Source organism: Microtus pennsylvanicus, chromosome 5 (assembly GCF_037038515.1).
Source record: "Microtus pennsylvanicus isolate mMicPen1 chromosome 5, mMicPen1.hap1, whole genome shotgun sequence".
NCBI classification, from domain to species: domain Eukaryota; kingdom Metazoa; phylum Chordata; class Mammalia; order Rodentia; family Cricetidae; genus Microtus; species Microtus pennsylvanicus.
Genome location: NC_134583.1, coordinates 104,695,428 through 104,722,263, shown reverse-complemented (window position 1 = coordinate 104,722,263; position 26,836 = coordinate 104,695,428). Strand labels below are relative to the sequence as shown.

Below are 26,836 nucleotides of genomic sequence, written 5' to 3'. Positions count from 1 at the left end.
ATGTCCCTCACATCACATGGTTGGATTTATGGGTAACAAAATGGCGAGTCAGCTGCTTTTCAGATCTCACGTGTGCAATGCACTGGTAGTAACTGTGACCTCTGTGCTGTGAACTGGGTGTCTAAAACATGCTCGTCTGGCATAGCCAAACCTAAAAAACCATCTGACCAGCATCATTCCTGCCCGTTTCCTCCCGTAAAATTCTGTACCTATGTGAACTCATTCTGTATTTTTTCTTCTATGTCTGTCTTATTTCACTGTACATAATATCCAGTAAATCTGTGTCAATATAAATGGCATGATTCCCTTCTTTTTCAAGGCTATAGTGTTCCATAGTATATACGTGTTTGTATATGAGTCTGTGTGTGTGGTGTGCACATGCGCACATGTGCATATATCCATCAATGATAAAAAGTTCTCCCTACTTTTTTTTTGAAAGTTTGCTCTGTTGGCGACCTAGCCATGTCTGAACTGTTTACCAGCTTACCTTTTGCTTTTAATATAGTACCTGGTATGAAGTAGGCTATCAATGTATATTTGAATGGTGTATTGTTTTATAAATAAAAAGGTAGAATCAGATTTTTTTTAGTGCTGATAGTTCGTTATTAAAATATAATTTGGGGAGTGGTTAGTTGTTTTGTTATTAAGATAAGCCTCACTCTGTAGTCAAGGCCAACCCCAAACCCAGTACGTAATCAGTCTAGCCTTGAACTCCTGGCAATTCTCCTGCCTCCTCCTCAGGAAGTTCCCTTCTGCCTCTGCCTCCTGCTGACTCCAAGGTCATAAAACTAACATCTCTCTGCCTGCTTTGGGGGAGCTGGTCATTTCCTTTTGTGCATCTCGCTTATGATCTATCCCAATTAACATTTCTCTGTCAGGAGTTTCTCTCGTTTCTTTCTTGTTTTAACATCTACATACCCATTGTGAGGTAGATATGGAGGCCAATGGTAGAACCCTTACCTTGTCTGCCTGCAACCCTGGATTCAATTCCTGACTTTTTTTAATATTTATTTATTATGTATACAGTATTCTGTCTGTGTGTATGCCTGCAGGCCAGAAGAGGGCACCAGACCCCATTACAGATGTTTGTGAGCCACCATGTGGTTGCTGGGAATTGAACTCAGGACCTTTGGAAGAGCAGGCAGTGCTCTTAACCTCTGAGCCATCTCTCCAGCCCTCAATTCCAAATGTTGTCAGAAACAGAAAATATCAACTCCTGCTCCATTTGGGAAAGCCAAATACTTAAGATGTCATCCTGGACACTTTTTGTCACGTGTCTGTTTTTCTCCTGCTCTTTCTTTTTAACTGAACCATTATTGCTGGGACTCGGACTCTCTTGAAAAGGGCCGGGAGAAAGGGATGCTGATTCTGGCAGAGACTGGACGGATTGAGACTGAATGTGTTCCTTGTTGCTCCAGAGTCAGGCCTGGGTTTAACTCCGGGTGACCCGTGTTTAAACAAGGTAGAGTTAAAGCTGGAAAGTACAAAGCACGTAACAAGAAGCTCAGCCTTAGCAGGGCCAGCTTATTATGTGTAACATAATCATACATACATATTTACATAACTACCAGCTTTAAACGGGTGTGTGCATGTGTGTGTCCTTGCTGGGCTGGGCTGGGCTGCTAGAAAGACGGGTGAGAGAGAGATGGTGAGGTTCTCCACAGGTTCCTTCCTCCAGCTTCTAGTCACACTGTGCTGGCTCCTCTCAGAGGGCAGCAGGCCCTCAGCTAAGCTTGAGGCCAGCTCTCTGAACAGCAGGCCCTTCCTGTTTCATTCTCTGTCTGTCTGTCAGTTGCAAACCCCAGCTTGGTGCTGTCTCTGCAGCAGGCTTTATGCCCGTAAACAGGGAGGTTAAGCCAAGCTCTACAGCCACAGGCAGCCATCAATCAGTACTTGAGATTGCCCACTGTGCTGCACGCTGGCTGTCTCCTGGCCTAATAATAGCAGAAGTGGAGAAGGAAGAACAGCAGCCATACTCCTGACCGCAGAGCACAAAAGACAGGAGCTGTCCGAAAGGCCACGCTCCCAGAGGCAGCAGTGGTTAGGAGTGTGGACAGCCGATAGGCAGTGTGGATGTTGCAGCCTCGGTCAAAGCCTCCCACGTTTCTGGGCCTTTGGGGTAACCCTGTAGACATTCCTCCTCACTCTGCTAGAGAGCTCAGCATGCCCGGATTCAGTCATGGAGAGGCCACGAGCCTGCTGCACAGCCATAGCTCCCAGGCTATAAATGGGAAGTCTGGTGCCAGTTCCTAAGAAGAGCAACAGCCTCTCCCCTCCCCCATCACAGTAGGGCTGGAGCTGGCATTTTGACCTTTGCCTCCCACCTGGGCATTGTGGGAACAAAAGCAGCATGTGGCTCTAAGACCAAATGAGGTTTGGCATCCAGCAAGTGAGTCCCAGCTGTATTTGTGGTTTTCCCTGCAAGGAGAGCTCTCTACCCATGGTGTTATCGGTTAGTGCTCCAGTAGCAAAGCTTTGAATACCAAAACAGGCATCCTTTCTAAGCACTCGTAATGAATCCACCCGTGCGAAGAGACCTCATCAAAGGGCAAGGCACAGCCCCAGAGCTGCTCTCCCCTGTTCTTAATGAAAAGCCTTCCCTCGGGTTGATCTGACTCTCACCCACAAAGTGGGGCTTGGTCCCTTGCGTGAAGCTGTGAGATGGGCTGGCCAGCCCCTCTGTGGATGAGGAGCCCCAGGGTTCTGTACCCAGGTGACAACTTGCCCTGGATCGTGGCAGGGCATCACAGAAGCGGGGCTTTGGCTCAGACTCTGCCCTTCCTTGGTGTCCTGTCCCCCCTGCCCCAGTGCAGTCAGCTTTAAAAGACAGAAACTTTATAACATGAGCAGCCTAAAATGTGGCATGAATATAAGCAAAAGTGGGGAGGGAGCCAGAGACCCCGCTGAGCCCGATAGCCTTGATGCCAGGAACATGGCCCAACAATCATGACATGGAGCCCAGAGGCAAAGCTATAACACGAACTCCCCATCGGCCCGGCACTAAATGGTATTTTTATAGCCTCACTACTATAAACTCTGTGTGTTGGCTTTCTAATTTTGGAGGCAACTCATGAAGGAAACAAGAAAATTCTAGTTATCGTTGTGAGATAAAATGTAAGTATTAGTAGCCATTATGAAATGGATGCAAATCTATTTTTTATGTGTCCAATACAAAGTGAGATAAGGAAGATAAAGGGGGAGAAGGCAAAGATGAAGTAATGTGGGATGCTAACAGATGTGCAGATGATGGAATTAAAACAGTTAAATATAATTTATAGTTAAAAAAAATAAAATGCATAGAGCAGGTGTTGGAAAGAAACTCGGCGTTGGAGAGTTTGCATCCTCCCTGGGATATCCGTGGGTGCGGCAGTTGAATGTCTTTTCTTCGGAGGTTCATCAACAGTATAAAGAGGGCTAGAGCCGGGCGGTGGTGGCGCATGCCTTTAATCCCAGCATTCGGGAGGCAGAGGCAGGCGGATCTCTGTGAGTTCGAGACCAGCCTGGTCTACAAGAGCTAGTTCCAGGACAGGCTCCAAAACCACAGAGAAACCCTGTCTCGAAAAAAAAAAAGAGGGCTAGAGAGACTGCTCAGGGGTGACAAGCACTTGTTGCTGTTGCAGATTCCCAGCACCCACATGGCAGCTCACAACTGTCTATACCTCCAGTTCCAGGCAATCTGATGCCCTCTTCTGGCCTCTGAGGGCCCCGGGCATGGACGTGTAAATAAAATGTTCATACACATAAAATAAAAAGAAATCTAAAGAGTTCTCATCAGAAAAGCTAAGAAGAGCAATGCTGCTGGGAACCCCTGGAAGAGGGTGGATTCGGGCAAGAGCTGTGGCTTCACACCCTGACTTCCCTAGCTGTGTGGTCCGTTGTGCCATTTCTCTTTTAATCGAGGCAGTGAGAAGACAGCTTTTAAAAGACCAAAAGCGCGGCTGTGGAGGTCCATCTGTTCCCCGAACACATGTGCCGGTGAAAATGAGCCGTAAAAACACTCATTAGGTCAGCAAACAGAAATCAGTGTTCCGGGCTTTAATTATTGATGACGGTTTCAACGGTCCAGCCAAGCTAAGGCTCTGTGTGAAGCCAAACTGATGTCACTTGGCAGACGACAGCCCCTGTGGCAGCAAAGCGCCATGAATGTCCACTGCCAAAAGGACCGTGATGAGATGAATTCCCCTGCAGCTCGCTCATCTGTGAGAAGCTTATGACTTATCAGGAGCAGAGTGACAGGCGGTCCCGGGACCCCCTAGGCGTCTACGAGACAAAAGCAGAACCAAGTGGATGCAGTTTCCTGTGCAGGTCACGGTACATGAGAGGTCTCCAGCCCTCAGAAGCTCTAGATGGAGGGAACGTTGGCAGAACTCAATGGTACAGAACCTGGGCACGCTGCCAGACTCTGAAACCCGGTCACATAGCGTCTCTTCTAAAATAGATCTTCCCTCGCTGTTAGTCCCAGAAAGGGTGGGCCCTCTGGCCCTGCCACTAGATCCTGAGGGCCTTTTTCCCAAGACAGATACCCTCACTTATAAAGGACTCCTAAAACGAATGCAGGAAATTCACAGACTGAGAAACTATAAATTGATTACAAATAAAGGGATGCCTGGGAAATCAACAGTGCAGTTTAAAAAGAAAATTAGCAATTTCCCGGAGAGCATTCTCTTACTCCACACACTCCACAGCATTTGGGTGAAATCCTTTGGGGGCTGGATCTTCTTTTTTCTGTGTGAGGCATCTTTAAGGGATAAAACAATTTGCTATAAGCTATGGATACATTGACTTAAGTTGGGCTTTCTTCTTACATTATCTCTTTATACTTTATAATTCCATTTTATTATTTTCAGCTGGCAGTTGACACTTACGTATTCATACAGGTTACCCAGGAAGACCACAGATGGAATTTCTTACACCTACATGATCAGACACACTATCATCCTCTTGGCTTGCTGCTTCCAATGTTCTATTCTTGAAAACCATGGGAAACTTCCGCTGGGTAAAAGCATCGCTTTTATTTCAGATGCAGAAGGATGATTGCACGTTCCTGGCTGATACCCAATTTAAATACAGCAAAACAGGCTAGTTCAGCCAGGGATAATAGTATACGCCTTTAATCCCAACACTCAGGAGGCATAGGCAACCAGGTCTCTATGAGTTTGAGGCCTGCCTGGTCTACATAGTGAGTTCCAGGACCGTTGGACTACGTAGAAAAACTCTGGCTCAAAAAAAAAAGAAAAAGAAAGAAAGAAAAGATGATTTAAAAAAAAAAAAGAGCAGCTCCTTCATCAGTGAATACCGGATGTATAATGCCACAATAAAACAATGCCAGCTATGCGTGTTGTTCAGGCTTTTATTGTTTCCCTGGGTGGTCCTCATAAGGTATCCTCCTAGAGTACATAATAGCACTCCATGTTGTTCCAACTGTGGTCCTTGGAGCAACCCGGCATGAGCATCACCTGGGGCTTGGTCAGAATGTAGTTCATGGCCTCCACACTAGACCCTCTGGTTCAGAAGTGCCAGTGGACGGGTCCTAGAAGCTGCCTTGTGACCAGCCCTCCAGGGACTTTGATATACACTGAAGCCTGAGAACCATGGACGCCATTGAACCTTTCAGGCCCAAAAACAGGATGAAAAGAAATGGAGGACGGAGGATCAGTGGGACGCAGAAGGGTTTTTTGTAAACTAGCAATGTATGGATGGATGAAAGGAGCACAGCAATCAGAAGTGAAAACCAGACACTCAAAACCAGAGATTCCAGAGGCTTCTACATCCACAGAACCCTTGGTTTGCAAGATGGGACCCTCAAATCACTTCCTGCAAATACTGTGAACTGTCTGGGGCAGGAGAAAAGATGTTACTAATAAAATTTTATTTAAAGTAAAAAAATACTTATTACTAAAATGCTTTTTTTTTAATTTAAACCTAAATGGCCACATTTTCAGGGTGACTCACAAAAAAAAAAAAAAGAAAAGAAATTAACCCAAAATTCACCACCACAGCCTTTTAACCATAGCTTGGGCCATATCCTTGGATCTGTTCTATAAGCCACAAACTCATTATTCATCCTTGTCTTTCCAGCAAAGGGTTACCTTCCAGTTCAACCTTCACCTTGGAAGAGGGGACCATCTACCTGACTGCTGAGCCAAACTCCCTGGAAATGCAGGACGACAACGCCTCAGTGCTGGATGTCTATTTAGTGAGTGACTTTCTTCTGTTCTTCCCACAGCATCCTTAACGTACAGAAGATGAAGTTGTGTAAAGCCAAGTATGCTAACTCAGCCTCCTGACCCAGGGTTAATCTTATTTAATTAATGCAAATGCAAATTTGGGGTTCACAGTGTGATTGAGTATCCCCCCGGCAGTTAAGACTAACTCAGCAGATCTAACCAGAGAACAAACCTCATGAAGTGAAGGCAAAGCTGAGGGGGCCTTGATTTCATCCCAACAAAGTAAGCTTGCCCTTTGACTCAAGCGGTGCCCTGATGCTTGAATCTTCTTTATTTTGGCATTACCTCTGTGATAAAGCAGTAGGCTGGATGGCAGAGAAATGGGCTCTGGGAAGAACTCAAATTCAGAACTGAAGAGTTGTCAGATGACCCCGTTCAGGGTTGTCACTAACCAGCTGTGTGAGAGGGGCCTCACTTCACTCCATCAGCCCGTCGGACTGTCTGTTCTACGTTTGTTGATGGTTAGATGGTACAAGAAAAGTACCTTGGCAGGCTGGAAGCAGTGTTTGTCCTGCACATTGCATCCCGTCCATATCCTCCATGTGCTATACGAACGCCCAGCATCACGTGAAGCAGGGAGGGTGTTGAGGGGAATGGCAAGGTGTCATTTGGAATGCTGTGTTTTTAAGTTTAAATCCAAAGGCCCGACAGCCTGTGGTTGGGGCTCCTCTGCCTATGCGGCCCCTCTTCCCCTGGCTGTTGTGATCCAGTCACACACCTCCTCAGCATTCCTCCCGCAAACCAAGCCTTGTCTCCCCGTCTTTGCTTTGCTATTCCTATCTGTGTACTCTTTGTCAGGGCCAACCCATGCTGTTCCCTTGCTCCCTTCCTTCATACCTCAACTCAAACATCTTCCCATCTTAACTAACTCTGTGAAAGAGCAGCCCCAGCAACAGCAGCCATTGGGAAAGGTGGTCTTTAGAACCCCTAAATATTATTCTTTTTTCTTTTTGAGACGGGGTCTCTCTGTGCAACCCTGACTCTGCTGGAGTTCATTCACTGTGTAGACCAGGCTGGCCTCACTCACAGACATCTGTCTGCCTCTGCCTCCCAAGAGCTGGGATTAAAGGCAAGTGCCTCTGTAGACAGAAGTTTCTGTCCCACCCAGTCCCACAGCCATTCAATCCCAAGAAACACACAGAGGCTTGTATTAATTATAAACTATTTGGACTGTTGTTCAGATTTACTACTAACTACCTCTTACAACTTACGTTAACCCATAATTCTTGTCTCTGTTTAGCCATGTGGCTTGACGCCTTTTCTTCTCAGTGGGTCATTCTCATCTTGTTTCTTCTGCTTCTGGGTAACAACTACATCTCTCCCTTTCCTCTTCCCAGAATTCCTAGTCTGGTTGCCCTGCCTTTACTTCCTGTCTGGCTACTGGCCAATCAGCATTTTATTAAATCAATACGAGTGACAAATCTTTACAGTGTACAAGAGCATTATCCCAAAGCATGCCACCACAACCAGATTTTTTTTCTGGTTATTCTTTAATGTTCTAGTACAACAATCCTCGAATCTGTTGCACTCACGACCCCAGTACATCCTTGAAAATCAGTGAGGACCCCAAAAATCACTGAGGGGGCAGGGTTATGCCTTCAAAATTAAAATATTAGCATTATTTTGCTTCCTGCATATTCCTAGCATCCCTGACTTAATAGGTGCTAGAGTAGTGGCTCCTGGCTTATCTGCTTTTATAGCAACTTTTTTGGTTTGGTATTGTTGCTATTATTTTTTGAGATAAAATCTCAGTATGTAACTCAGGCTAGCCTCAAATATACAATCCTCCTGTCTCTGCCTCCTGGGTCCTGGGATTACAAAAGTTGCCTCACCACACTGGGGTCATGTCTGTGTGAGCCTTTGCCACCCGGCTCATAGATTCACTTCCGGAAAGAATTCTCCTGTGAGTGTAGAAAAGGATGAGATGGGAAAGCACACAGCATGGGAGCGCCGCTGGTGGGAGAAGCCTTTGACCTAGGGGCCCCCACACGGCTTTTCTAGGCTGTGAAGATAATAGCCTCTTCACCTGTGTCCAAACCAGATGAGCGGTAAATTAAAGAGAGCTAGTTCCCTGGAATCAGTGCCTGTCTCCGCTCCTCAGGGATCACTGGCGATCGCCCTCTTTGGGCTTCAGTTTTTTCTTCTATTAAATGGAATATCGACTGCTCTCTGAGACCCCGCGCGTCTCTAATGGGCTGATTCGTTCTGGATCACACCAGTTGCACAAGGATGGCTTTCTAGACGAGCTATGTTCTTCAAACTCGGCGGTTTCATCACCTCCTCTACCGCTAAGCTTTACTTAAACTCTAGGCCAATACGTCTAGAACATTCTGCCCCATGAGCTTGTAGGTCTGGGACATGTTTTCTTGCTGGAGATATTTTTATGATTATTGCCGTTATTTTGAACGCTGTCCTACATGTGAAAAGACTCCGCGCATTTCCTGCCCTTCACTGTTCTCATTCGCCTCTACATTATGGAAGAGCGATGAGAAAGAAAACCCAGTCTGGCCTGGGCAATTTCTCTCTCCTTTCTTTTTGACCTAATTCAGAAGCTCTGGATCACAGCCATTTTTATCCCAGCCATCTCTAATTGAATGACCCTTGAGGCAGCGTCTGTGATGACATTCTGTTTGGTGTTGTGGCCCAGTGAAAGCTGATGTCCCGTGTGAGGTTTTCCCCGTGAAGGTGCAATGTTTCTTTATTAGTCGCGACATCTTAATCCATTTTATGTTTAACTGATCCACTAAGGATCTATATCCCTGTGGAAAATGCAGGTTTGAACCACACTGATTTGTGCGTGTCAGATCTCATGGAATTTCTTTTTTAGGGATCCACCCAAACTTGAGCCTGTGGGGCTAAGGCAGCCTTGTGACTTTTCTCAGTAATCTGAACTGAAATTTAAAAAGATGGTTGACCTCTGAAGAGAGCTAACAGTTTCACCATCCCAGTCCAGGCGTTTGATTCAGGTCCCACCCAAGCTTCCTCCCACACTACTTCCCAGAGGCCCTTCACCTCCTCGCTGTGTACACCCCAGCGACTCATTCGCAAATATTCAAATCAAGGGAGGTGGCTTTTTAAGATGGCCTTATCCAGTGACGGAAGATGTTCCCTATTGAATGCCAAGCTGATGAGATGCAGATTAGGGTATTGAAAAGAATACAACAAGGCTGAGTGGGCTGCATTGATAAAAAAAAAAAAAATGGGCACTTCTGCCATCTTCCTAACGGGATGGTCCCCAGTATTGTAAGATACCAGTGCCATGACTTCAGATCCTAATGCAGCTTTCGCCTGATGCAGACCGCAATTGAATGTTGCTGGAAAAAGGAACAGCAAAAAACCATTCCCACTGGAAAATGGAGTGGGAGAGAGTGCCCTTTCCTGGCTCCCTGGGAATGGGCTGCCAATGAGAGATGAAGGGACTGCGTTTTTAATAACACAGGAGTCTAAAGGACAGTGCCACCCACCAGCACCGTCTCTGTGCGTGTCACCCACGCCCTGAGTTATACCCTGTCGCCTTTACACTTTTCGCATTAGCGTCCTCTCAATAGCATAGCCCGTATCTGTGGAAGTGCTTCTGCAAAATGGCTGAAGTGCAAAAATAGCTGCGTGTAAGGAAAAGAAGCAGTTAAGCCATTTTTTTTTTAGCCACACCCGGATTGGAGATTAGTGCACTGACAGGCAGCCCGGGGACAGCCTGATCATTCGGTGTGTTTGGGGCGGTTAATGGTCCTCTTTGATCATGGGAAGACAGGTGACAAAGGAGTGTGAATGATTGAATTAACAGCTGCCACGCCATCATGGATGAGGCAAGACAAACACTCACCAAATTAGGTCACAGGGGTCTTTGAAAATTCACAGGAGGTTTTGGCAATAGAAGCTGCCTGTCTGAGTTTGAATCCTTAGGCTTGGGAAGAAATGACCCCTGCATAGCCGCACAGCCGTAGCTGGGTCTCTTTAATCATTCCTTGCTTCTAAGCCAGTGTGGGCTGCCCCTGGGGGTGTTGATGGGAAACGGTGGCATTTCCACTGCCACTCTGGACAGAGCTGGAGTCCCAGCAACCCAGGTACTGTTCACATAGCCAGTGGTGTTTCGTGAGCGCTTAGATGGAGACCAGGCACACAGCTCCTCAGGTTGGAAGCACTGCACGAAAGCCCCGTTTGTCCCAGGCTTGCACTGTGGGGAATTGACTCCTTAAGTGATTTGATTAAGTGATGTTTTTAAGACTCAATGGAAGAGCTGGGGTAGGGGGTGCATGCAGACGTGGTGGCGCACACCTTTGATTCCAGTGCTCAGAAGGCAGAGGTAGGCAAGAGCTCTCTGAGTTCGAGACTAGCCTGGTCTACATAGCAAGTTCCAGGTTAGCCAAAGCTGGGTAATGACACCTTGACTCAAAAATGAAAATCAAATAAAAACAAAATAAAGGATGTCCTTGCACGTGGGCCTGCACACACATGGGTGACGGCTGTTCTTGAGATAGGATGATGTATGATTCAGTTAAGAAGCAACCAGTCTGTCTAGATTAGGTGGGCAATCACAGGAATATTTTTTTTTAACAGATAGCATTTAACTGCTGTGCTAAATTAGAATCGGAGCTGCAGTTACAGAGATGCATGGGTTTTCCAGCTCCACTAGGCTAAGTTTCAATGCCTCTTTGCAGGGCTGTGGCAAAGGGGTCTCTTTGAAACATCCTGGCCGCAGTGGCCTTACAGCCCAGTTTGGCTCCTACCTTTGAAACTAGCTCTGCTCTTGTATTCACATGAGACCATCCATGGGTGGCCCAGCTGTTTTCCTTTTCTTTGCCTCTCTCTTTGTCCCTGTCCTTCTGGCTTCTGCTTCTCTTTTTCAGTCTGTTCCTGTCCCCTACCTGGTCTTAGGAAGCCAGTGTTTACTTGACTCCTAAAGTTCTCCAACTGTTGAGAATGAAATGTCTGAGGGGACTTTGTTGACTCCCCAAGGGAGGCCTTATCCGCTCTGAGGAGTGGATAGGGGGTAAAATAGGGGAAGGGGGAGGGGGAGAAGGGGAAATGGGGTTGGTATATAAAATGAAAACAAATTTTTTTAAAGGTTTATTTAACTTTATTTTATGTGCATTGGTGTGAAGGTGTCAGATCCCTGCAACTGGATCTTCAGACAGCTGTGAGCTGCCATGTGGGTGCTGGGAACTGAACCCAGATCCTCTGGAAGAGCAGTCAGTGCTCTTAACCACTGAGCCATTTCTCCAGCCCCGAAAACAAAATTTTTAAATAAAAAAAGAAGCTATATCTGAGAGGAAGCCACCGCTTCTGGTATGAACTTGATATCTTCCAGGCTCAGAACCTGAAAATGGCAGAATCATGCCAAGCTAGACCTTGTGAGCATTCCATGTCACACCCTTGGGCCTGGTGAACTCAACTTCATTCATACAGATTTCCTCCAGGGTCTCTGGAGTGTAAAAGGAGGGTGCTTAAGGTCCATCCCTATAATAAAAAACAGGGGCTGGAGAGATGGTTCAGTGGTTAAGAGCACTGGCTGCTCTTCTAAATGGCCAGGGTTCAATTCCCATCACCCACAAGGCAGCTCACGACTGTTGCTCCAGTTCTAGGGGATCTGGCGCCCTCTTCTGGCACCAGGCATGCACGTCATGCACAGATAGGCATGCAGGCAAATATGTAGACATGTAAGTTAATAAAATATATTTTTAAAATATAAACAAAGCTGATCGCACGTGGAAATGCACAAGGGGGAGTCTGGGGCAGGGATCCTGACGGCCTGGCTTCCTCTCATTGTATCTGCCTATATTAATCTCCTTTTGTAAGGAGTTGCCACAAAGTGGGTGGCTTAAGCAACACAAATGTGTCATCTCCTAGAGGTCAGGGGTCTGAATTAAAACTTCCCACAGTGCCTTGCTCCCGGTGAAGGTGCCAAAGAGAAATGCCTGCCTGTGCTTGCAGCCTCTGCTAGCTTCACATGTTTCCTGGCAGGGTTTTTCTGTTTTGTTTGGTTTTTTATGATTTTTCAAGACAGAGTTTCTCTGTGTAGCCTTTGCTATCCTGGAACTCGCTCTGTAGACCATGCTGGTCTCTAACTCAGAGATCTGCCTGCCTCTGCCTCCCAAGTGCTGGGATTAAAGGCATGTACCATCACCACCCAGCATGTTTCCTGGCATTCTTTTTTTTTTTTTTCAAGACAGGGTTTCTCCGTAGCTTTTGGTTCCTGTCCTGGAACTAGCTCTTGTAGACCAGGCTGGCCTCGAACTCACAGAGATCTGCCTGCCTCTGCCTCCCGAGTGCTGGGATTAAAGGCGTGCGCCACCACCACCCAGCATTTCCTGGCATTCTTAAGCCTGCACAGTGCCCGCCTCCTCAGCTCCAGGGTCACCCTGCCTTCCTTGTAACCCTGTGTGGCTTCTCTTCTTCTTAGTCATTGGATTTAGGTCTACTTCAATCCACTGTGGCCTTAACCACTTACATATGAGAAGACCCTGGGTAAGGTGACTTTCTAAGGTCACGAGTAGACAGGAATTTTCAGGGCCTTCCATTCAGCCTGATACACAGACCTTCTATCTAGCCTCTTTTCCTTGGCTAATAGCTAGGAGGTTGGGTGGATGTTTCCAAGTTATTTTGAATTCCTCACAAAAAGGTGTTGGACAAATGACTGTGTAAAAAGACTTGTCTTAGGATGTGCAGTGTGTGTTTCAATAAGTTCCCTGGGGGTGGACCCCAGCATTGGTATTGTTGGAAGCTCCCTGTATCCAGGGAGCTCATTTCCAGGGTCCTTCAGCTCTGAGCAACCTGTCATTCTCCTGTGCCAGTATAAAGGAGAGCTGTGTCACTCCTAAGGACCCACTTCCTCAGACCTAATTAGCATCAAATGCACTCTGCTTCAGAAAGCAAACCCTATGAATGACAGCAAACCCTCTGCTGCCACCTACTGGTAAAAAGGCAGCTCTGCCCGTGGAGGATAGGGAATGACTGACTGAAGGTTGAGTGAGTAGGAGCTCAATGTATAACTGCTGCACTTGAACGTACCCTTCCAGCACGGTTCATGCTAGTTCAGCAGGCAGCAGAGTCTTCGGGCATCAAAGGAAGCTCGCACCAGAGACCCAGCATCTGCCACCTTTCAAGTTGGCCTGGAGGCGACCATTAGAACTATGCACCCCAGAGAGGAGAGGCTCATCCCTCCACCCCATCCAAGCATGCCTTCTCATCCATCAAGACCAGTTCCCCTTGAGTCTCTTTGAAAGCCACCCCTTGGCGCTTTAATTCAGCATGGAAAATGCTGCTTCTGCAGCGCAGACATCAACTGTAACAAAGTATCAACAAACACCCAGTGCTAAAGGCTCTTCTTACTGTCTCTAAACGACCCTGGTTTACAGGCTGCTGAAATGACAGCAGTACTCACTCTGGCACCAAGGGTCCCCTGTAGGATTATCAGGATGCTTAAACCATTGATGCCCCACAGCATCTCTCCGCCCTTTGGAAACGAATTAATGAAGCAGCAATCGGTGTTAAAATATTGCTGCTGAACCAACAGTTTGGAAATGAGAGACCTTGATCTCAGTCTGTCTTCTGAGATGCGGGACATGATGGCAGCTTCTCTGCCGTCTACCTGCTGCAGGAACAGGACTCTTTGATGGAGCACTGGAGGTTGGCAGGAAGCCTGACAAGCCACAAGGTTTGACTAACACTCAGGAATTCCATCAGTGGCATTCTACCAGATTAGACCCAAATGGATGTCTTCATCCAAAATGTGCACATCCTTACAGTACAGCGGCAATATCCCCACCTTCTGCACCAGTGCTTCTCAGGTGAGGTCTGCAGGCCCTGGTCCTTGGAGAACAGCTGCCCTTCTGGGCATGAATCCTAATAGTTAAAGAAAGGGGGGCTTGTTTGGGGCATTGTTTTCAGCCCATAGTTGCTTGACTTTGTTGAATTGGGTCCCTGTGTAACAGTCTATCATAAGAATGTGTGTGTCAGGGTCCCTCACCTCATGGCTCAGGGTCCCCATATCCTTTTCAAGGCCCCATGATGTTATCACCTCAAAGACAGCTCTTACCTCAAAGAGAATAAAAGATAGCTTATTCTAGAGTCATATATGGGAGAGCAAGAGACCCCAAATTCCATGTTTCAATGTGGAAGCAATTCCCCGAGGTTTCTATAGTAACAAAAAAAAATGTTATGAATCGAGACACTTTTAAAATGCATTGAAGTAACATCAGAGAGGTGAGTCACAGCCAAACAGAGGAATTTCTCTATCTGCATCTGATGCTGTCTGATGACAATCTTAGCTTTGGGGTTTGGTGGAAGCTCTTGGTCTGCCACTACATGCCAGCAGATTATCTGGTAGTACCAAGATGTTAGTTTAAGAGGGAATTATATAAGGAATGGCTGTGTAGACTAACGATACTCCGAGATGAGCTGTAATTAGTCTCTGGACTTGCATCCTTCCTACCTCTCCATGTCTCTAACAGTTCTATTGAGTCTTTGCTGGTAGAGTTTATCTCATTTACAACTTCCTCCTGCTAGACCTCAGGGCTACACTGCCCCAACAGAACCACCAGCTGGAGCACAGAGGAGGCAGAAACAGGCAGAGCTCTGAGTTGGAGATTAGCCTGGTCTACATAGTGAGAGCCTGTCTCAAAATATACATACATATGTGTATTCATATATACATTCATACATACATACATACCATAGTCCTTCCAGCTGTGAAGTTTTATACATGTGAGATTCTATTCCATTGCCCTGTTGTGTCCTGATTTCTACAGCACTAATGTATGTATATATTATGCCTAGAAAAATGGTGAGCCTTTGGGTTCCTGCTACTGTTAAAACCCAACACAAAGAGAAACCCAACTATATCAGCCCCAGGTGATCATGACTCATGAACTAACATCTAGTGACAAAAGTATACAAGTAAAATAAAGTGGGGGCTGGAGAGATGGCTCAGAGGTTAAGAGCATTGCCTGCTCTTCCAAAGGTCCTGAGTTCAATTCCCAGCAACCACATGGTGGCTTGCAACCATCTATAATGGGGTCTGGTGCCCTCTTCTGGCCTGCAGGCATAGACACAGACAGAATATTGTATACATAATAAATAAATAAATAGGTAGATAGATAAACAAATAGATAAATAAATACTTTTTAAAAATGTACCAAGTATAAATTTTAACATAATTCCTTTATAGATTCTTTGAGAATTTTACATCATGCATCCCAATTCTGCTTATCTCTCAGTGCCCCCATATCTACCCTTCACCCTTGCAACATCCCCCCAAAAGAAAAACTTTTAAAATAAAACAAAATAAAAAACCAACAACAACAGCAAAACCTCTTCACTTCTCCATCGTTTCTGCCTCTCTAACACACTTCAGTCATCTTAGTGGCGCTGGCGGCCATGGTGTGTCTCACAGTGTAGCCTCTTGTCCAGACAATGTTACTTGCAAATGTTCATTGCAATGATTCATTGGTCTGGTTCAAGACCTCTGCTTGCTTGCTTGCTTGCTTGCTTGCTTGCTTGCTTGCTTGCTTTTTCGAGACAGGATTTCTCTGTAGCTTTGGAGCCTGTCCTGGAACTTGCTCTGTAGACTGCTGGCCTCAAACTCACAGAGATCCACCTATCTCTGCTTCCCAAGTGCTGGGTTAAAGGCATGTGCCACCACTGCCCAGCGGCCTCTGGTTTCTAATACACCATGATCATTGAACCCTCGCCAAAACTGGATATCCAGAGTCCACCCTGAGTCACAGAGACTCTTTTTATCCTACGTTCCTATATCCCCTCTAAATGATGGCAAACATCTGTAACCCACCAAATGACCAAAAACCACCCACCCCACCTCTTGGGAATGTGGGCATTGTGTTCTCTCAACTGCTTCCTGTTGTGTGGGGGCGGTAGCATCTTTAGTAGGCCCTCTACTAAATTGAGATGTTGTTCAAGTCCTGGGAAAACTAATTGTACCATTGTTGTCAGTCTCAGAGATGTTCCCATAAATAGGGATCAGTATATATGTCACCTGTCTTGTAGGTTCTCTTGATTTATTTATTTATGTCTGTAGTCAAGATTTTCAGAATGTCTCCTTGCCCCCCCACATCAAACCTGATCTCTATTAACCTTGAAGGAGTCTATAGCCTTTCATTTCTTGTGGAAACAAAAGCATAACCTCTCCCCCAACACAATACATTTTCTTTGTTCTTTTTTTTGTTTGTTTTGTTTTTTTGTTTTTCGAGACAGGCTCTGTGGCTTTGGAGCCTGTCCTGGAACTAGCTCTGTAGACCAGGCTGGTCTCGAACTCACAGAGATCCGCCTGCCTCTGCCTCCCGAGTGCTGGGATTAAAGGCGAGCGCCACCATCGCCCGCCTCACAATACATTTTCTGAATTCCATTTTAAAGTTAAGGAATCCCTAAAGTATCTAGGCTGGTTTAATTCAGCAGTCCCTTTTGCAATCCAATGTTTCTCAGCAGCTTTCATTCACTCATTAAGACCCTGTCTAGTTTAGGCTCATTAGAGAGAAAAATGACTGGGAGGTGGTGGTGCACGCCCTTAATCCTAGCACTTGGGAGGCAAAGATAGGTAAATCTCTGAGTTCAAGGCCAGCCTGGTCTACAAAGCGAATTCCAGAACAGCTAGAGCTGTTATATAGAGAAACTCTGTCTCAAAAAACAGAAAGAAAGAAAGAAAGAAAGAAAGAAAGAAAGAAAGAAAGAAAGAAAGAAAGAAAGAAAGAAAGAGAGAGAGAAGAAAAGGAAGGAGGAGAAATGAACTATAAACCCAAACAGTGAGGGCTACAGACAGCTCAGTGTTAGAGCACTTGCTTAGCATGCTTGAGTCCTTGGGTTCGAGTCCCAGTCCCAGAAAAAGAAGTGTATAAAACTTACAGTAGGGACAGACTATGTGATGAATGTTGATTATTTATTGCCAAATGGTATTTCCCTTGACATACTTTTCCCTCCCAAAAAGTTACATTTCAAACTCTTTATTTTGTTGGGTTTCTATTTTGTTTTGTTTTGTTCGTTTCCTTTGAAGGTATTGCATAGTACCATGGCTATAACCTCGGCTCTACCCTCTCCACTGTATTCTTTGTTTTGATTCTGAGGCTCAAACTCAAGGCCTCACAAATGTTAAGCATATACTTCGATCGCAAAGTTACATCCCCAGTCCTAATTTTGTTTCTTTATGTATACACATATAACATGTGTTGCTTCTATAATCAGCATATGACCTTGCAAAATGGAGTAATGCAAGAGCCTCTAGGGAAGAAAATGTCACTTGCAAGTCTAAAAGCAAAGATATGGGGAAGTAGTAAAATAGTTCCCGCAGTGAGTGTGCAACAGTGACAGACAAGATAGTGTGTGTGTGTGTGTGTGTGTGTGTGTGTGTGAGAGAGAGAGAGAGAGAGAGAGAGAGAGAGAGAGAGAGAGAGAGAGAGAGATTGAGGAGGATTACTTGAGCCTGGATTTCACTGCCAACCTGGTAGCACAGTAAAACCCGGAGGAAGGAGGCTCCAGGAAGGAAGAAAAGTCAATCCCTCCCAGCTGCCCTGTGAAAAGGGTTAGTTATTCCTCTCCTCTCATCCAAGTACTAACTGGGCCCGACTCTGCTTAGCTTCCAAGGTCAGACAGGCTTAGGTGTCTTCAAGGTGGTATGGTCATCGACTGTTATTCCTATTCTACAGAAGAAACAGGACGTAAAGGCCGGCAGACATGCATATGCTATATGACCTAAATAACTATTGAAATGGAATCCCGGCATGTGCCGTTACACCCTTCACGGACGCACGGCTGCCTCTGCTTCCTTTGCTCACTCTGTCTCATTGTTTTGTTTTGCTTTCTGTCAGCCTTTCACAGAGCCCAGGCTGGCCTCAAATTCACTAGATAGCTGAGGATGACCTTGGATTGACCTTGCCTGGCTCTGCTTTTAAACAGTTAACATTTCAGGCTAGACGTCTGATGGCTTGTTTTACTGCTGGCCATGAGGATATTGATTGGAAATGTGCGTAGCATTCATGAGTACAGGACTGCGTTCAAGTGGTTGTGCTGCTTGGCTTTAGGTCTCACATACCGCACATCCTCCTTATGCCCTGTGCCCTGAGAAGGCCAAGTGGGTCTTAATATTACTTCATTCTAAGGCCCCAGCATCACTGCTATGATGTAACTGGGGCTTGATCTTGATGAACTTTGGATAATTAACATGTCACAGGCTCCCAAAGAAGCATACGATATCCTAAGAAAATCCAAAACCGAATGCATGCTTTTCCTGGTGCAAGTTACCGGGAGAAATAACAACATAAGGTCCCACTTAGAGGCAGGGGTTACAAACTGATGTTAAAAGAATCTCACATCTGCTTCTTTCCTTCTATTCTTCCTCCAGTAAGTGAAAGTCGTAACCACCTAAGCACATGGATGGGACCTGATCACAGCTGTGGGGGAGAATCTTCCCCACTGCAGAATTCTCCTGAGGAACTGAACTGAGCCCCGGCACCCACAGTAAGACTCGTCTGGACCTTGGAGCTCATGAGATGCCTGCCGAGGGAGCCTTGGTCCGTGGCTGATCGCAGGTGGATGTGAGAACCCCACACTGTTCTGTGGCTGCTGCTGCTGCTTGCTGACTGTGAAGAACTGCATGAACTATATTTAAGCTGCTTTTCTATACCATTGCCAATCACCTCTCTGGACGGGGAAGTGCTATTTTCCTAGCGGCTTTTGCTTTGTTCCATTCTGCATGCACATAATGATGACACATAAGCAACATGTGGAATCTGCTTCCGTGTTTTTTTTTAATCCACCCATGCAAAATGATAATTAAGATATAAATCCTCTCTCTTTGTTTGAGAAAATTCTAATCATAGCCCATGTCATTGAAAGGTTCAGTCTGTTTCCTTTAAAGATCAGTATAATAGGTCTGTCTTTACTTTATAGAAAGTTAGCTTCTATAAAGATTTTTTTCACTGTTTACTAGTGAAATGAGAAAAGCAAAGCTATTTATAAAAGGCCTTATGTTATGTATATACATTGTCTTTGAAATATTTGTGATTTAGTTTATTGCTTGTAAAAGAGAAATTATATAATTTATTTAGTAAATACTATTGTAAACTATAGTTTTATTGAAAGAAATAAAATATTTTGTTCTCAATTGCGGTCATACATTGATTCCGATGACTTACAGTCTCCATCTGTGTGTGTGTGTGGTCGCGCATGTGTGTGTGTGCGTGTTTGTGTGCATGTGTGTGTGTGTTGGGGGTTTGGGTGATCAAACATAGAGAGAGCTCTGTATATACTAGGCAAGGGCTCTACCACTAAACTATAACCTCAGCCCAGATTAATTGATTGATTAATAGAACAAAAAAGTAAATCTTTTTACAGGAAGTCCACCCTAGTGTAGTAGTTTAAGAGTAGCCTCCATAGGCTCATATATTTAAACTCCTAGAGAGTAGCACTATCTGAAAGGATTAGGAGGTGTGGCCTTGTTGGGAGAAGTGTGTCACTGGGGGTGGGCTTTGAGATTTAAAAGCCCAAGCCAGGCCCAGTGGCTCTCTCTTCCTGCTGCCTGCGAATCTGAATGTAGAACTCTCAGCTCCTTCTCCAGCACCAAGTCACCATGTCTTGTCTAATCCCTCTGAAACTGTAATCCAGCCCCAATTAAATGCCTTTCTTTATAAAAGTTTCCATGCTCACGGCATCTCTTCACATTAATAGAACATTGACCTGGCATAGATCTTCTGGAATCCTTAGTCAACTGAAGCTGATGACAGGTGGCAATGGAATAAATAAAACTCCTAGTTCTAAGACAAGATCTACCTAATAATAGATTCTGTTCAACTAATCCAGTGGACGTTCAGCAGAGACTTACATAGGTGGGTGGAGCTCTGTGAGTTCGAGGCCAACCATCATGCCCTGCTGTCACTTTTGTCATTTGAGGCACCCCAAATTGGCCTCACCCTTGCTATGTAGCCAAAGATGGCATTGTAGATTGGGACTGCTGAGATCACCAGCACTTGCCCCTATGCCCAGCTAGAGGCAGCTTTTGGAGAAAGAAAAATCACTTCAAGAATGGTAAGATGACAGCTAGTGGTTGTGGTAGATGTTGAGCTAGTGGTTGAGAAAAACCCCAAAGCATTAGACCACACACAGTGTGCGGCCCATTATAGCGCCTGCTCCTCCCTTTTAGAGTCTGAAACCTTTTCCCACATTCTCTGCCTGTTCGACGAAGTCCAGGTCACGAGGGACCTCAGTCTTCCTTGCAAACTGGCTTCTTTTATGCTAATCTCAGTATTTCCGTGGCTAGTTTGGATTCAACTCATAGAGCATATAGAGCAGCCAGGTAGCTTAACAAAGAATTGCCCCAGAAAGAGATGCTGCAGATAATGCGAATCTGAAAGGGCATCTGCAGCCACTGAAAGTTTAACAGCAGAAGTCTTCCACCATCGCCATAACAACTACACTTCCTGGTGAAGCATCCTGTTTTCCTTGAGGGGACCCACCCAGGCCACTTAGCCTCTGACTGAGCCATTCTACCTGCCAATTGACACTCAAAAAAGCTCCAGCTACCAGAATAGACTCATGTGGGAAGGTCATATGTCTGTTGATTTCATTGGTTAATAAAGAAACTGCCTTGGCCCATTTGATAGGCCAGCCCTTAGGTGGGTGGAGTAGACAGAACAGAATGCTGGGAAGAAGGGAAGTGAGGTCAGATGCCATGGAGCCAGATGCGATGAAGCTCCAGCCCAATATGGACATACACTAGAATCTTCCTGGTAAGCCACCACCTCGTGCTACACAGACTATTAGATATGGGTTAAAGCAAGATATGAGAGTTAGCCAGTAAGAGACTAGAGCTAATGGGCCAAGCAGTGTTTAAATTAATACAATTTGTGTGTTGTTATTTCAGGGCATAAGCTAGCCAGGCGGCCAGGAACGCAGCCTGCTGCTCTCACTACAATAGACCCCATAAACCAGAGGTCATAGAGCATGCGCAGAAAACCCAAGGGTTCTCAGCCTTCGATACACAGCCGGCCACATTTGGGACAATGAAGCAATCCTGACAATTGGACCTGCCTCCAGACAGACATGTGACTTGGTTACAGGACTCATAAAAGCTCCCCAGGTAATTCCAAGCAGTGAAGGCAAGGTTTAGAGCCATGAACAGCCAGTAAACACATTTGCTGTGGATTTGACATTGTTTTGTGGCTGTCAATTGGCCTTTTTTGTTGTGTCCTTTTTCTTTTGTTTTGTTTTAATTGAAGGTCCCTTATTGGTCCTGCTTCCATGAGTGGCCAGAATCAAGGCATTGGGGAGGGCAGAAGGTGAGGCAGGGAAGGTCATTTCCATAATGTTCCATTGCCACACAGAACAAAACAAACAAGTTCAGAGTCACCACTGCTGTTAAAAGTGGGCAGCACGGGTTAGGGAGAGATGGGGCATAGGGGTGTCATTAAAAATAATACAGGCTCCCCCTAAACTAGATGCCTGGGGAGGGCCTCAGTCTGTGTCAACCTAAGAGCAAATCAGAACATCAAAAGCTATTTAGAACCTGGTTTTGTTGGCGCATGCCTTTAACCCCAGAACTCGGGAGGCTTGAACTCTATGAGTCTGGTCTACAGAGCTGCAGAACAGCCAGGGCTACATGGAGAAACCCTGATCTGAAAAACCAAAGTGGGGGAGCACTGTTAAGAAGGCCAGATCGATCAGGAATGGATAAAGGGATGAGAAAGAGTCCGGGGAGAGGGGCATTTGTCAACTGGGGTAAAGGGATTGCCCACTCCCTGCTGGGAACCCGTAGCCCCTCCTATCTAGCAGAAAAGGGGCAGCCTGCAATACCCAAGAACAGGTCTGGGGATGCTCCATGCTCCAGGCAGGGGCTGAGGGCAGCTCACAAAAGGCTTGCCCTCCAGGGAGATGACAACTGTCACCTAGTTTTTCTGGCAGGATTCAGGGGTCCTTGTCCTCTTCTTAGCAGTATGATTATAATTCATGCTCGATCCCTGTCAACTCCTTGATGGCATTCTTGGAGCTGGCGTTCTGATCTTAAGGGGTGTGCCAGAGTGCCCTGTAGCTGGTAGAGCAAAGGGCTAAGGAGAGGGAGGCCTCAACTCAATTGTCTCAAAATCAGCTCTCCAAGACGAAAGAGAAGCAGACAAACAGCAAGTTAAGAAGGGAACAGTCAATGGCATCCAACAGGCAGTTCCAGAAACCAGGACAAGCAAGATATCTGAGCAGTTACCATAAGAAACTGTGGGGTACAGAGCCAAACCTGGCCAGTGAGACAGCAAAATGTTCACCTTGGAGTTTTTACAAGGAAAACAGAGTGTTGTCACCCTTAAGCCCAAGAGCTCCAGTTGGCATAGCCAAGCTTAGTTCTGCTTGAAACACCCCGTCCTCGCCTTCGAGCCCCCAAACATTGGTGTTTTCCTCATGAGTCTCACAGTCCACCCAAAGAAACTCAGGACGGATGATTAACTGTGGTCCCTATTAGTATGCCAAAGTTGATGCTGGCCCCTAGGGGCCTTGGCATAAGCCACCTTTCTGGGGTGACTTCTGCTTGGCTCCTAGCCATGGCAGATTCATACGTCCAGGGTAGGAGTGTGAGGATTAGAATTATTAGGCAAAAGGAATAGAAATATAGGAGAAATAAGAGACAGAAACATAGAATAGTATCAGGAGGGACATCCAATGAATACTGAAAGTCAACCGTGTTTACTTTCCATTTGCTTAAATACCCCAACCTAAAAGGTAGGAATAAGACAAAAAAAAAAAAACTGCATTCCCATTATACGTGGAATGACCAGTTGAAGGATTGAGGGCTACATTCTTAGTTAAACATTCTGTTGCCAGAACGAGACAAGTAATGCTCACACCCTAGGCCAAAACATTCTGTAGGCAAACCAATCCCTGGGTAGAATCCATAGCTATCTCCCTAAGGGAGTAGGAACCTAGTTGGATCCGTAGACTTTTGTTTGAGGTAGAAACAGATCTACTTCCTTGCCAAAAACAGAACAATCCTTACCATTTCTTGTTGGTACGCAGGGCTGTGAGAACATTGCATTCACAGAGGAGCATTTTTGTGTTTATGCCAGATTGTTTTTTGTTTAAAGAATGTTATAGCAACAAATAAAATACATTTTGAAACAGATCTACTTCTTAAGACCTGAAATACCAGGTCCGGATATTAGCCACACCTGTTGACAATAACCTTGAGAGAGGGGAACTCTCTGATCAGTTATTTGAGCTGTTGACAATAACCTTGAAGGAACAGAAGTAAGTTCCAACTCTCTGACCTTTAGTCAAGATAGAATGGACCCGTTCCTGTCAGTGCCTCCTCTCAGCTCTTCCCGCCCTGCCACTACCCTAACCTTCTCCAGCTCACAAGCATCACTTTCCCTAGCTTCTCTTTCCTTGTACAGCCCTGCTGTTTCAACCACGTGCTCTCTTGGTTCCCTTGACTCTCTGTTTCTTGGCTCCCCCTTCCCTCTCTCACTCTCCCCTCCTCTCTCTCCTCTCCTGGTCAGATTCAGTCTGGACTCTTCAAGATGCCTCTGGCTGTCTCCCTCGTATCTACAATGCAAACCTCCTCAACCGTACCTTGTAGGGATTGTGTCCTCATTTCCTTTAGTCCCCTCTACCCACTGTGCTCTTCCTCAGCCCACCCTTGCCTAACCACCTTCTGATCACTTGGACCTCAAGGACGCGTGCCTTCATCACCCCTCAAACGGAGACAGAGCCACTCCTCTGATTAACCCCGTCATACACTTCCACGACTCTGTAAGAGCTTTTAAATTACCTCCTTCCCACACGAGACTAGAAACTTCATAGAAGGTGTTGATTAGCAGCCCACCGTCTCATCAGCAGCCACAGGGCCTGGATCTGTAGGATGGACAGGCAGCTGGATGCAGCGGGGCGGGGGAGGTGGAAAGGGAAGAATGGGTGAGGCAAAGGAATGGAGATTAAAACCAGAAAGCAGATGGCGCCTGCGGTTTGAAGACATCTAAGGAAGAAAACTTCAGTTGACTATGAAGTCCGGAGTACAGATAGAGGTAGCATATGTGGTCCGGCCTGAAAGACAATTTGTGGTGAAAATTTCATCCAGAGATTTCACCTCATCAATGGTCCACGGGAAAGAAGAAAGTGTGATCTGTATCTCAACTGAACATCTAAGAAAAGGGATCCTCTTTTAAATCCTGTCCCAGGTGCTCTTCCAACATCACCGTTACTAAAACAAACAGCTAGCTCCTCTACCTTTCTCTGGCGTCAAGGAACCATTAGCCCTTGTGTTAACTCAGTAAGCTGTCAGTCGGAGCTGCAGCCTTTGGCCCAAGAAGACTGCATGCCCAAGCTTGTTCACATGTTTGTTGGAAGGTCCGTTTCCTCCAGAACCTTGGCCGTCTATCTCAGCCCCTACCGCACAGCCCTCATCTTCACAGCATGGAATCCAGCAGGCCCCACACTTGCTGGCATGGAAAAGGAAGTGGGAAGTGGTGTAGCCGCATCCAGCAGAGAAACGGCTGCCATTCAATGATTACCAAGGCTAAGGGAAAGGCAAGCAGCCCTTCCCCCAGCTATGGTCAAGACCACTCTATTCCTATCCTGGGGGATGAATGCCCACTTCCGGCTGCAGAGCCCTGGATCCTCAGTGATCTGCCCCAGCCTGAAGTCTGTGGCCACCAAGGAGAGGAGATCTGGAGTGCTAGCCTCTGCTCTCACAGGTAGAAAACTGTGCCCCTTAAATGACTTGATGATTTCTTGTGTGCCATTCCTTCCTTCCATTCGCATGCAAAGCCCCGAGGCAGTCCCTCTGTTTGACAGGGAGGAAACTGAAACTCAGAGAAGCATATGCCTATAGTCCGAGCTCTCAGGAGCTGGAGGCAAGAGAATGGGGAATTCCAAGCCAGCCTGGGCTTCCTAGCAAGACCCTGATTGAAAAAAATAATAATAAATAAGACCTAAGTTTGAAGGAATTTGGACAATGTTATGGAAATTATCTAAAACTGTAAATAAAGAGAAGATGACTGTACGTCTTTAGTTCAAAACTACACTATAACAGTGATAATGAAGGGGACGGGTTTTGCCCCAGACACCACAAAGGACCATTTTGCGGGGTCTGGATTCGGTTGACTATAGCAAGTGTCTAGAATGGATGCTGCTGCCATCTAGTGGTTAGAATCTAGCATTGCTGCAACTCCGCAGCAAGGAAGTCAAAAGGGCTACTATTGAGAAAGCCTATTCAAGGGCCGTGTGACCATGTTTGACTTATTACCGACTATTAGTTAGGTCTCTATCATATCAACATGTAGAACGTTGGTTTCACGCTTTAGTCTTCTGTCTTGGGAGCTAACCCCCAGCGGTACAAAGTGTGTAGAGTCTTCAGCAATAGGTTCTAGTGGACAACCAAGAGCAAAGACAATATTGTCTGTATTGTTGCGAGGGAACCTTTTGGACCTCTCTAAACAACAGCTTATGGGGAGATACACTACACCTGGCTTCTTGTTCTTTTTTGCTGTGCTTGCAATCAAACCCAGAGCTTTGTGTACCATTGAGCTATGGTCCCCCCAACCCCACGCCCTCTGGATTTGGGTCTCATCCTTGTGCCCTCCTGGAGCCTAACCTCACACCTCTAAAGACCTTTGGTGTAAATACACTTTTGTTCAGGATACACTGAAGCGTAGGGTTTTCTGGGAAGAATTTGGAGGCACAGTTCAGCCCAGTATACCTTTCTGATTCATTTTAACACCTGTTGGGCAGGTAGGCCTGAGCTGTATAAAAAGCAGACTAAACAAGTCATGTGGAGCAAGCGAGGAAGCAGCGCTCCCCATCCCGCCCCCCTTGGGTTCCTGCTTCAGTTCCTGCCCTGACTTCCGTTGGGTATCCATGAGAAGTGTGTTTCTCTCCTGCTGAAGGCCATGCTGAGTCAACAAAACCGCGAGTGAGCTTCCCTGAGGGCCATGAGCTGTATGTATGCCAGTTTCTTATCCAACACAGGCACCCTCTACAGTGGGTATCTCAGGGCCGAGGGTGGAGCTCAGTGATCGAGCCCTTGCCAAACATGATGACTGTGGCAGCACATGCTTAATCCCAGCCTTTGAGAGGCAGAGGTAGACAGATCTCTGTGAGTCTGAGGCCAGCCTGGTCTGCAGAGCGAGTTTCAGGACTGTCAGGGCTGAATAGTAAGACCTTGTCTCAAAACCAAACAAACAAACAAAACATGCTTTCCCAACCACACCACCTGCCTTTTCCCTCATCATCCCTCAAAGCTCCAAAAGAGGGTTTCTTTTCTTTCTTTTTTCCTTTTCCTTTTTCTTTTCTTTTTTTTTCCCACACTGCTGAGTACCATGTCCAGCAAATAAATTCCAACCTCCTTTCTTCTGGCCTTTGCAAGTTTCATAATTGGCAATTATTTATTTAAACTAGTCCTGTTTTCTTATTTATTCTCAGAAACATTTGATATTGGCTGATTAATTCAAACACCTTATGAATCTGTTGGGTCAAGTCTGGCCTGGCACTTTCATCCGCACTTGTGGGGAAGAGTGAGGATTAAGAAAGAAATAGACGGGGGCTGGAAAGATGGCTCAGTGGTTAAGAGCATTGCCTGCTCTTCCAAAGGTCCTGAGTTTGGTTCCCAGCAACCACATGGTGGCTCACAA

The 26,836-nt window shown here is 46.0% G+C and overlaps 1 protein-coding gene across 2 annotated transcripts in view; it reads left to right on the top strand.

The window, feature by feature from the left end:
• Positions 1-19,344, top strand: part of Pip5k1b (phosphatidylinositol-4-phosphate 5-kinase type 1 beta) — a 250,636-nt gene extending 231,292 nt beyond the window's left edge. Inside the window, exons 14-15 of one of the 2 annotated variants that reach the window (XM_075973742.1) lie at positions 6,079-6,196; positions 18,574-19,344. In XM_075973742.1, the coding sequence (XP_075829857.1) occupies positions 6,079-6,196; positions 18,574-18,576 (121 nt within the window). In that variant the 3' untranslated portion in view covers positions 18,577-19,344. The remainder of the gene's footprint in view (positions 1-6,078; positions 6,197-18,573) is intronic. The other variant, XM_075973743.1, reaches the window with a different exon arrangement.
• The last annotated feature ends 7,492 nt before the right edge of the window (positions 19,345-26,836 follow it).